Source organism: Corvus cornix, chromosome 2, assembly GCF_000738735.6.
Source record: "Corvus cornix cornix isolate S_Up_H32 chromosome 2, ASM73873v5, whole genome shotgun sequence".
Taxonomy (NCBI): domain Eukaryota; kingdom Metazoa; phylum Chordata; class Aves; order Passeriformes; family Corvidae; genus Corvus; species Corvus cornix.
In genome coordinates, this window is record NC_046333.1 from 111,685,139 (window position 1) to 111,697,324 (window position 12,186).

Consider the following 12,186-nt stretch of genomic DNA (forward strand, 5'->3'; position numbering starts at 1 on the left):
ACCTAAGAGCACCAAAACAGTACCTTCCTATCTACACACACAGCTCGCTTAGATATCAGGAAGAAATTCTTAATATAAACCAGAACAGGCTGCCCAGAGAAGTTGTAGATGCCCCATCCCTGAAGTGTTCAAGGCCAAGTTGGATGGGGCCCTGAACAACCTGGTCTAGTGGGAGCTGCCCCTGCCCATGGCAGGGGTGTGGAAACCAGATGGTCTTTAAGGTCCCTTCCAACCCAAACCATTCTGTGATTCTGTGAAATGTTTTAGATGTTTTATTTACTATCGGATTTATTATCCGTGGATTTATTACTGCTGAGCAATAATTTTGGACATAAAATGTATAAACTCATATTTAAAAGTATTTGAAATATCCTGATAAAAGAAAAGTGCAAAGTCATTTCACATGGGCCCATTCAATAAACAAAGTAAGCATTAACTACAAATAGTTAACTGAGTTGACTTCCTGTGTTGATAATTCAAGGTTCTAGAAAAACCAAATGTTTCTTCTTGGACCTGGAAAGATACGTTTTTTTAATGCCTGATCATTTTTCTCCCAAGCTGTGAAAACACAGCTATTTCACTGCAGTAAATGAAAATACAAAAAACATTACCCTTTTGAGGAGACTGCTACAGTCAAAAACACCTTTATCCCTTAAATCTATTTCCAGATTATGAGCCTGAAGTATTCCACATAGTAGAGCAATTTTATGTGTTAGTCAAGAGAGACAACTTTTTTTCCCCAGCAAGAACACTAGAAACGATACAGTTATTCTCACAGCACATTTTGTTTCTTCATAATAATGCATTGTGAAAGCAAAGAATTCAGAGCCTGTGCATCATCGCCTTGACTCTCTTCTGAAGCTACTCTCTGCAGGAATACTGCTCTCCCTCTTCCCTTTAACAGAGAGGAACAACCCTGATATCCCTCTCTAGCATGTCTCTTGCTCTTCTTTCGGTATCCTCTACTACTGCACATTTCAGCTTCTTAAAGAGCCATGGATTTTTTTTGTGTGGGCACACAAATCACCCAAACAGCCTTTGTGCTTATGCCTGCCACGTCCCTTGCTGTGCATGCACCCTATATAGCTGCTCCCCTCTCCCTACCCCCCACCCTGACACCGGCACATCCTGCACATTCTTATCCCCTGCTCTTAAGTTTAAAGTCATTATCATCAAAGTCCCATCTTACCTCACAGCAACACATTCAAAGGGCTAGTGTGCCCCTCAACTCCCAATTACCCTTTCTGCTTCATTATCACCTCACCTCCTCCCAACTCCACCTTACTCTCATCCTCCACCTTTCCCGCTCATGGGGAAGGAATCTCCCTACAGATACCCAGGTTAGTTTATCTAATGCTAATGTGACATAAGGATGGCCACATGGGAGAGAGCTGGATGCACCCCGCCCTGGCCACAGGGCTATGCACATAGAGTGCAAGCAGTCAGGATGCTCTTTCTACAGGAGTATCACTCTCCTGGCCTCAGCAATTTGCAGCTCAGGGCTTTCTGGACCAGGAAGTGTGCATTTGTATGTAAAAGCTCTCAAAGCATTTCCCCCTCTCCGTGCTACTGCCTGCTTGCTATTTGAACCCACGAAAGCACCTGTAACAGCCTGCAGCAGGAGTTCAGCACTTAAGTGTGTACTGAATGAGGAAACACTTCTCACTGGTCTGAACCTGCCACTTCCATAGAGTATTTACTTCATGTTTGGCACTCCCGATAGAATCACAGAATTGTTAGGGTTGGAAAAGACTTTTAAGTTCACCAAGTCCAACCATGGGACTGATGTTAAGAGCTTTATTGTACCTGGCATCATTGCATCTTTTCCAACTGGAGGAATGCTAAAGTTGCTTACGCAGTGGTTACTCTGTACCTCTGATTATTCTTGCCACTTTGAACCTCATCCAATTTTACTATATCTGTGTTGAGAATACTGCAGACAAGGACTACAACATTCAAGAAGCAAGAGTCAGGGAAGGCTGCTATGCCAATGTACAAATCCATGTTCAGCTCTCTGTTCTTAAGAATGATGAACATTCACTTTTCTTTCGTGACTGCCCTTGAGTATTCACAGCTGATGTTTTCAAAGAACTACCACAAATCAAGATTTTGTTCTTGAATTGCAATAGTCAGCTAAACCCCAAAGAATTTCTATGTGATACTAGGGTAATTAAATTTTCTTGCCACACGTGTTACTTCATTTTCTACACTGATTTTCACCACTTTAGAACTCAGTCAGTTTTGTAAAGTCTCCTCTATAATTCTTCATAGTTGTAACTCTTCTGTATTACTTACCCTAAGTAACCTTGTATTGGCAGCAAATTTGAGTAGTATAATACAGCAAAACTCCCTAAGAACATTTATTCCTGTAGGGCAGTTAGAAGAGGAAAGTGAACTATGTTAACTCCATGGCTTCTAGAAAAGAAATCCCCGTCCTGTACTCCTGACTTGATCAAGTCTCATCAAGTCCTGCAGCACCTGTAAAAGCTGTGATCTTTTGACTTTCTATTGTCTTCTAGAAAAGCACATGATGTCAACGCTACTCAGGAACCTCATATACCTGAATAAACCTTTTCCTCGTCAATCCAAGGCCAGGAGCGTCCAAATTTCCCAAATTCCTGTACATTCTTTCATACATTTCCTTAAGCTTCTTTTTGTTTCTCTGAGGTTTTGACAATTCATTTTTGACATCCTCAGTCCAATCCTGCAAAAAGAAGAAAACAGATGAGTACTGAGAAAAGATTTAGTGACCCTTGCTTTTCAGTAAACCACTCAGATTGCACTGGGGTTACTGTATTTAATAGTAGTCAACTATTATGTGTCTTTTGACAACAAAAAGAGCAACCAAAAGACTGTGGAAATATTTTCCTTTCATTCTGTGTCTTGATAAAATGTTTCTACTTTATTACAATAATTATGTTTACTACCATAGTGTTTAGTGCTAACTAAGAAAGCCTTTGTGGGGCCAGGAGTGGCACCAAACACAGGGCAAGAATCCTTTGGACAAACAAGTCAGAACGTAGACAGGATGCCCAGCAGGAAAAGGGCATAAGAACACAAGTAGTCCAAAATTATGAAGATGGCCACAAATGATAATTCTGTAAGGCTTTCAGAATGATTAAGAAACACTGACCACAGGGCAGGGCATAGACCCTGAAGGGGAAAGCTGAAAAGGGCTGAAGCAGAACATCCAACTGGCACAAAGGAGGGAGCCCATCACCAGTGAAAGCTGCTGACAGCACCCTGACATCACCATCATCATCATGTGCTGGTGCTGAGTTGAACCACTTCCTGTGGCTGTGGTGTCAAACTGAACGGTGTCAGGCTCCACCCAGCACTTGCTCTTGAACAGAGGGAGAAGAATGAAGGGGAAAGGGGGAAAAAAAAAACTTTACCTTGAAAATCATTACAGGATTAGAGAGCTGCTCCAGGGAGTGAACAAAATCTTGAACTACTCCTCCTCTATCCAACTTATTCTTGATCCTTTAAGAGAAAAATGCATCACAATGCAACAGGAACTATCACCACCTCGCCTGCAGATAAGCAATGATCTGGACTGTCTGCTGTATACAAGAATCTGGTAAAATAATTCAGGTGTAGGTAGGCGAAACTCCCTCAGAATTCCCTCTTGGGCTGCATGACTGTTTATATGTTGACTAAACATGCCACACAACTCCCAATTATTTAATTGTATGTCCCACTATGAAAATAGGAACTTGGTGAGTGGAAAGCATGCTTGAAACAGACACAGGCATTGACCAGACTATACACCCTGTCATGACAGTTATTGAAGGGTGATACTGTCTGTGAAACACAAGACTATATTTTTATTTTAAGCAAAAATTTATTCAGCAAATGTATCAAACTTGAGAAAAAGGCAAAACGACACCCAAAATGTAGTTCTACAGCATTGTGTGATAGAAACTGATTTTTGCCTGGGGATTAACTCAAGTGTTACTTCATGGCAAAATGGGCAAGGGAAGGCTTGTAGGAGAAACTGCATGTTGCGTACTGAAAAAGCAGAGAACACCACTGCCAAGAGCTGCCATTCCCCAAGATAACATGCATCCATTTCATTGCCCTCTCTGAAGTCTGGCAGGAGCATCTATTCTATTTAAACATACCTGCTTCCTCTTGGTATTAGAAAGATTGTAAATGTTCAATACCACAGAATTACAAGGAAAAACGGGTTGCCTCTCTTTGGTCTTTTTGTTTTATCTTGGAAAACTTCTAACTTCCAACAGCCTGGGTACTATATGTACCCAACACTTCATAAAGTATTCATGCCACCAACCTGAGTATGCCTGACACTGACAGAGCTGATGTCTTGCATTTCTCTGTGCCTTTAAATGAAAACTCAAGACCACCCTCTAATATTTCTCGTGCTCACTGAAGAAAAGAGTTTGCATAGGAAAAATAAATAAATCTGTCCACTCCTGAATAAAAAACATACAAAAGAACTACTCCAATTGCAAATTCACCTCTCTACAAACTCCTTGTTCTTGCAACCAGCTGCAGTATCTTTGAAGCAGTAACTTTCACTGCTGATCATGAAAGGGTAGATGAGTGCCTGGGGATAGGTATTTGCAATCTCTTCAACAGTATGTTGTACAGCTACTGCTTCATCCTTGTCCAGTAGTGCCATCATCTGGCTAATCCAACCGATGAACTGCCAACAGGGAACCGAAGAAAGCTGCAAAAACATACACTGCTTTCAACTTTGGTCCTCCTCAAAAGCACCAAACATAGCAAACAAATGAAACTGCTCCATGGTGCAGCCTGACAGGGAGAAACATGAAAAGGAAACAGAGAATGTCAACTAGGGGTGCAAAACATCCTCCGATGAAGCACAGATTTGATTATTACTATCACTACTACTACCACCACCGCTGCTGCTTAATAGGTTTTCCATTATAAAGATTTGCAGCTTGTTGATCAATATGAGGCTTTACACTCAAACTTGTGGCCTTTGTCTCTGGATGCAATACAATAATTTTTCATCATCACATACAAACAACTCAAAAGTCTGAAGGAATTCACCATTGGGTTGAAGTCCCGATTTGAGTAAAAAATGCCAGGAAGGGGAACACTGAAACTCCTATCACAGTTTTGTCCTCTGTTCAGCTTTAAGAATTGCTAATAGAATTTATTATTAGATTGTCAGTATTTATCTCACGGAAAGACAGAGGATAGGATAAATAAATGCCTGGTGAACTCCCTTTCTGGGTGAGATTTGTCAACTGGACCAGGTGTCAGGTTCTGTTTGAACTATTGGTGTTTCACTGTGGACACGCCTTATGCACCTCAGTCATTTCTTCTATTTTCCCAGTTCCTTGGGATAACTAACCCGAGTTTCTGTCTCACTTGAGTTCCTTCTCTGACAGGGCCTGTTGCTGTGGGAGCAGCAGCACAATGACACTGGCTTGAAAAGGCATGCAGGCCAAGGCAGGAACAAGCATGAGTCACAGAGAAGGTCTCAGCTTATCTGCCCCATGGCAGCAGGGAAGGCTCATGGTATCCTGCCATGGAATGGCAGTGGAAAGTCAGGTTGTAGAAGGAAGGAAGGAAGTGGGAAATACAAAGGAAGACAAAGCTTCAGAGGTAGTAACCTCTGAAGTGAAGGAGGACTGGGAAAGGTGGGAGACATGGAATGAGTCTGGAAAAGCTGCTGGCTTCCTGCATACAGGAAACTCAGCCTACAGGAATAAGATACATTCCTCACCCTAATACTAACCACCTTTATCAGCTCATTTATATTGTTCTGAAGGAAAAAAACCCCAAAACATACCAGAGTTGTTCTCCAGCAACTCTCAAACTAACATTTGGAATCAGAATAATGACAAAAATTTGAACTTTTAAGAAAAACTTTTCTGTCCATATGAATTACTCAGCAAGTTACAGAAAAGACAAGGAACAATGATGGGATAAAATTTATCTGATTTCCCTGAAGCAAAACTTACCAGTCTAACCTCTCTATGTATCCAACCTCCACCCCCACCTTTAAAATTTGATTTACAGCAACATTTGCTGCCAGAAAAATTGAAGCAACTAACCTCTTGTGTCACTAGACCCAATGTCTCTGCTGGATATCTTTCAATTATTTGGAGCAGTCTAGGAAATCGCAGCCTGGCTTCTCTGGAATTCAGTTTTAAAGCTTTTATCATTTTCTCCACGACAATAGCTGGGAACTGCTGCAGATCCACAGTGTCAATTTCTGCCAAGAGACATTAAACTAGAATTATCAGAAACACCATTACTTGTTCCATGTCTTTGATCATCTGAAACATTCATCTTTACAATTTGGTATTTTTTTTCAAGTGTATTTTGTATTTTTACTTTGTTCTCCTTCCCATCTGTTTGAACTGGACACATCTGCAACACATCTACTTGGGGACTGTAAGGATTAGCTTTATCAGGAAGCTGCATCACTGCTGGTATCTTGCCTGCTTTAAATACAAGGCTGCTGTGGTCTGGGAAGGAACAAGGGAAGCATCTGCTGGATATGATATATTTCTCACAAGTAAGGAGACTACAAGTGCTTCACTAGTACCAAAGCTAGCAGTAACAGTGGATGTGAAAAAAGGAATACAAACACTGCTGAACTGGAGGTCAAACTGCTCCATCTAAATTCCAGCTGTGGGTATAGGAAAAGCTCATGGATCACAGATAAATACACCTCACAAGCTTAAGAGAAATCCTGACTAACCAAGCAAGCCTTCCTCTTCCCTGCGCAGATACTGGTCACAGAAGCTGATCAGAGTCATATATGCATCGACAACTCCCACCACGTCCACGTGCTCCATGGAGTGGGACTGCACCTCCTCCTCCGACTTCCTCACGGCACAGCTGAAACACTGAAAAGCCTTCTTGTTCAGACCCGCCAGCACCTGACATTCAACCACCAGAGGAAAAAAGCACACATTAGCAAGTAGCACTGAACAATCCTTTCTGAAACTGGAGCTTCTTTGCAAGTCTTGAGTAGATAAAACTTGAAGTGTTTTAAGATGTTCTGAGCAGCTGATACAAAGGAAAAAAATTGGGATGTTATTTCTAGCAGTGATTTCCAGAACTTTAGTTTCCACAATTTTTCAATGGAAATATATAAACCACAATTTAAACTTAAATTAGTCTTTGGACATGTTAACTGGAATTTTTGTCACTGCAAAAAAGTTAACATTAATAAAGTTTTTGGAAACAGTTAACAGAAAATACAATAAAACTTTTGGAGTTTTTCTTCTATTAAAACATAACTGCAACATCTGCATAACAGTTACACTTGGAATTTGTGTTAAAAAAAGCATGCATCAAACTCTTTTGAATCTGATGCCTTTTTCCCTATTATAAATATAGTAATATTCATCATACATTTCTAATGCAGCTCATGCAATGGGTGACTTGACAAGATTCTTTACACAATCACAGAAGCACCAAGGTTGAAAGAGACGTTCAAGATCATCTGTCCAACACCCAACCCAGCTCCACCATAATCACCCCTAAACCATATCCAGAAGTGCCACACCCAGATGCCTCTTGAACACTTCCAGGGAGGGTGACTCCACCAACTTAGACTCCACTGGACAACTTAGTCCAATGCCTGACCACTCTTTCATTTAAAAAAAAAAAAAAAATTCTAATATCCAATCTGAACCTACCTGTCACAACTTAAGCCCATTTCATCTAACCCTCTCACTTTGGACATGGCAGAAGAGACCAACCCTCACCTCACTACAGTCTCCTCTCAGGTGGTTGTAGAGAGCAGTGAGGTCTTCCCTGAGTCTCCTTTTCTCCAGGCTAGAGAATCCCAGTTGCCTCAGCTGCTCCCCACAGGATTTGTGGTCCAGACCCTTCCCCAGCTCCGCTGCCATTCTTTGGACAGGTCCCAGCACCTCAATGTCTTTCTGGGAGTGAGGGGCCAGAACACAGGATTCCAGGTGCAGTCTCACCACTGCTGAGCACAGCAGGACAATCACTTCTCTGGCCCTTCTGGCCACATTAAATGCTGTAACTGAAATTAAATAGTCAAGTAGGTAGAAGGAGACTACCAGGGTCAGAGTAGTGCTTAATACTAAGCTAAAATAAGGCTAAGCTTCTTAATCTTACAGATACAGAAATACCTGCTATGGCAATCTTACTCATCTGACACTTGACATCTGCTCATCTTTTAGATTGCCTAAAGAAGAATGCTCTTAAGAATTAGCTAATAAATTAAGCTCAAGCTTTTGCTTAAGTTTCTACACACCAGAAAATTTAAAACCTTTTTTTTCCAGGAATTTCTTCTTGGTCTGCTTTACTTTTAACAACCATGAAACACAAATTAAGAACATTTGTTTTGTTTTATACTAATATGGTTCATATTCCCTGAAGTGATCCTGCAAGAAAGATGGAGAGGGACGTTTTACAAGAGCATGTAGTGACAGGATGAGAAGCAATTGCTTCAAACTGAAAGAGAGTAGGTTTAGACTGGACATTAGGAGGAAGCTCTTTGCTGTGAGGGTGGTGAGACACTGGAACAGGCTGCCCAGGGACATTGTGGTTACCCCATCCCTGGAGGTGTTCAAGGCCAGGCTGGATGGAGCTCTGAGCAACCTGATCAAGTGGAAGGTGTCCCTGGCAAAGGCAGAGGGGTTGGAGCTAGATGATCTTTAAGGTCCCTTTCAACCCAAACCAATCTATGATTCTATATATAAGGGTCTTCACGGTGGCTTTATAAATTAGTAGAAATAAGCCAACAGTGGCACTTCAAATTCTGTATCCATTTGACAGACAAGAAGTCAATGCCCCCATTGTCATGGTGGGACACCATGTCCCCAGCATGTGGGACAATTGACAGCAAATATAATTTTAGTTGCAGCAAAGTCTGGTACTGTATTCTTCAAATGCACACCTACCCAAAATAGGCAAAGATGACCTGCATGTGCTCTGCCTTAAAAATCCCTCTTCTCTCTTCCATTAAAATTACTTAGATAAAAAAAGTGTATCACCATTACTATCAGTATTATAAATATCTCTTTATCGAAGAGAACAGTCTGGGAGCATGAAGCAGGTCACAAAGGCCCAGCTGAAATCAAGGTATTCTTTGAGGATCCCAAGCCTTGTCTGCCCACTGTACACACAGCTGCTCTGACCATGTCTTTCCCCTCCACTCAAAATGCAGGTACAGAGAAACACAAGAACATTCTCCCAGTTCAAAAGGCTAGAGTGATGCAGAACTCCAGGAGAGCAAAACCTGGAAGAAACAGCAACCACAGTTTGTTCTTTCATTCTGTCTTTCTGTCTTTCCATCTGTCTTTCTTTCTCTTTCTCTCTCTCTATCTGCTGTTGCTGGACAAATCACTGCTAATGCAGACAGGTTTCACATGCTCTGTACCTATCCATAGCCATCACTACCTACTGAAGTAGTAATTTGTAGTAATTATGATACTGAAATAACTAAAAGATCTTCCCCTCCCGTTTACCTTTTCAGGATTCTCAAGGCTTTCTCCTGATATTACTGATATCTTTCCAGCCTTTTCTTTCTCAATTTGCTCAAGACATCTTGGGTCCCGACTAAGAGCATTGGCCATGATGTGATATGTAGTACCCAGGAGAAGATTTTGGTTTCGGAAGGCCATTATGTTCTTGCTGAGATAGTCAGATTTGGTATCTTCTGTTGGAATTCAAAAACAAAAGTTGGTAACTGGACAACAAAGCAACTTTGTAAAATAAACAAGGTGAAGCAAAGAGAAGGTTGTTACCAAGCAGGGAGATGGTTTTCAACACTGAGAGCACGCGTTCAGGACAGCTCAGATTGCGGCTGCTACTGTGAGTGAAGCGGCAATAGGCGTAATTCCACCTCACCAGCCAGTCCTCCCTCGTTCTGGCTTCTTTGCGCAAGTCCTTCAGGAGCTTCTTGGCAACTGCAAAGCTGTTCTGCATTGGGATCAAGAGAATTTTCAGACAATATATCTGAAGAAGGACTAAAACTGACTGCAACCAAGTTAGGGATGAGAAGATTTAAGTAACACAAGTGAAGTTGCAATAAGGCAAAGAGATGTCCACTGCTTGCCAGGTCTCATATTCAGAACCAGATTTGTGCTAATGAAGAAGTTCGAAAAGCAAAAGAGAAGAACAGAGGTTTAAAAAACTGAGAAAATAATTCCAGCTGCACGACTCAACAAGCATTTAACTGCTCTGTAGTACAAACACATACGGGAAAAGCAACTTGATTTAATATATTGTTAAGAAAATCACTTGTGTTTATGTTTCGATGAGAAGTTTCACAACAGTAACATTAAAGGAAATCTAATTTTTCACTTACTGCTTCAAGAGTGTACAGTCAACAAAGCAATAATGTTATATTTGCTTGTCACATTGCTTAAAATAAACTCTTGTTAATGACTGCAGACTTCTGCAGCATCTCAGAAGATGGGAGACCTTGACTTAATTATTCAACTTGTCTCAAGCTTGAAACACCAAAGGCCCATCATCAAAAAGGCTGTTCCAGTCATTTCAACAGCCAGATTCAACCCAAAATTTCTAAGTCACTTTACTTCTTTGTTAGCGTTAACTAACAGCAGTAATGAAAACTATGAAAAAAAGAAATTCAGCATTGCTGATTGAAGTAAATTATACTAATTCAATAAGAATTTGATTCGTTTTCTTGTACAGAAGAGATTATTTATAAATAAGAAAGCATAATTCTTGATTGCAAGCATCCCTTCCATTAAAGACTGAAATATTTCAGATACTTTATCTGCCCTTCAGAGTGTTCAAAACCATCTGTGGATCAAAGGGGGCTTCAGGCATATTTCCTTCCAGTAATGACAAGTTATCATCAACTTTGTAATTAACATTTATCCTTTTGTTTTCTTTCATTGTGGAACTGACTTTCTTGAGCTTTCAAAATGTCCTGGACAGTAGGGTCAAAAAGAGACAAGGTTTGCCCTGGCAAAAGGGTACCATAGCCCACCTTAAAGGCTTTTCCTATGTATTTTCTCACCAAATTGGAAGCTATCAGACAGTATATTCACCTGTTTCCTGGCACTTTCTATCATCTTCATTTTCATATTAAATTTGCAGCTTTTAATCATGGAGTAAATGTTTTCACTCTGTTGATCCACTTCCATTTGGTCACCAGCACTGTATTCTCCGTCCACCTCCATACTGTCATTGGCCTGATCAGAGGGAAGCTTTTCCTGCAGTTTGTCAAGAAAGAAACACCTGCACAACAACAACAGGGGCGTAGATCACTCTGGTATACATTCAAGGGAATCAATGTTCAAAAGTGTTGATCTGTCTAACAGCAAACAAAGCTAATAAAAAATGTCAAACTACAGCTATCACCTTTAGCAGGGCTAAACACAGGCCTCAGAGTCTGGACACTCCTAAGAGGGGCCAGGCTGGCCCTGAGAGCATTCAGGATCTTGAACTAACAAGATTAGTATTAGAAAATGTCCATTATAGGGTGGGATTTTTTGTTAGTTAGTTCATTTGTGCAAGCTACAGTCCCTAAGTTCACCAAGCCGTAACTCGTAACTCGCATTCCAACTTGATGGAAGTGCAAACAAACAGGAGTCTCAATTATTTAGGGTGAGTGCCAGGCTGTATTTTATGTCAACCTGCTCTTCAAATGTTTATCACATCAACACATGGCAACATCAAAGTCTGTGTTGCAGACCAGATCAGCAACCGCACTCAGCTTTTGAAAGGGAATTGCCATGAATCAATGCTGAATCCTGTCACTCCACAACTAGTCCTATCTAATTTAATAGCACATCTCATTATGCAGACTGTTACTCAAAGCAGAGGACAGCACTGCAGTCTGAAGTGGCACTTGGAACATCCTTTGTTTTTAATTTGAGACAAAGGTTTTCTAAGCACAAAAAGTGTTTAAGACCCTGACAACCCTTCAAGTCATAAACGTTTCAAAACTTTTTTCAAAAGTAAGCCATGCCACGTTTTCTGCCTTATACCGAACTGCAAAAAGCTCTTCTGTAGCCATGCTTTCCTGACACCAAGAGATAATAAAATAAATTACAGAGCACAGTATGTATCAGCAGAGCTACTGAAGAAGTTATTGCAAGGAAGGAGGACTAATCTAGATTTGCACTGGAAGAATGAATTGAGATGAAGACAGACACCACGGCAAGGACAGAAAACCTTCAAATTTGTAAAAGCATTCCAGTTTCTTCAGAGCTAATCCAAAGG

The 12,186-nt window shown here is 40.9% G+C and overlaps 1 protein-coding gene across 2 annotated transcripts in view; it reads right to left on the bottom strand.

The window, feature by feature from the left end:
• PRKDC (protein kinase, DNA-activated, catalytic subunit) overlaps positions 1 to 12,186 on the bottom strand; it is an 82,800-nt gene that overhangs the window by 8,053 nt on the left and 62,561 nt on the right. For both annotated transcript variants that reach the window (XM_039548909.1, XM_039548908.1), the window contains 8 exons: positions 11,010 to 11,199; positions 9,735 to 9,909; positions 9,456 to 9,646; positions 6,707 to 6,887; positions 6,054 to 6,214; positions 4,482 to 4,693; positions 3,396 to 3,483; positions 2,561 to 2,704 (listed from right to left, as the gene is read on the bottom strand). In XM_039548909.1, coding sequence (XP_039404843.1) covers positions 2,561 to 2,704; positions 3,396 to 3,483; positions 4,482 to 4,693; positions 6,054 to 6,214; positions 6,707 to 6,887; positions 9,456 to 9,646; positions 9,735 to 9,909; positions 11,010 to 11,199 — 1,342 coding nt within the window. The remainder of the gene's footprint in view (positions 1 to 2,560; positions 2,705 to 3,395; positions 3,484 to 4,481; positions 4,694 to 6,053; positions 6,215 to 6,706; positions 6,888 to 9,455; positions 9,647 to 9,734; positions 9,910 to 11,009; positions 11,200 to 12,186) is intronic.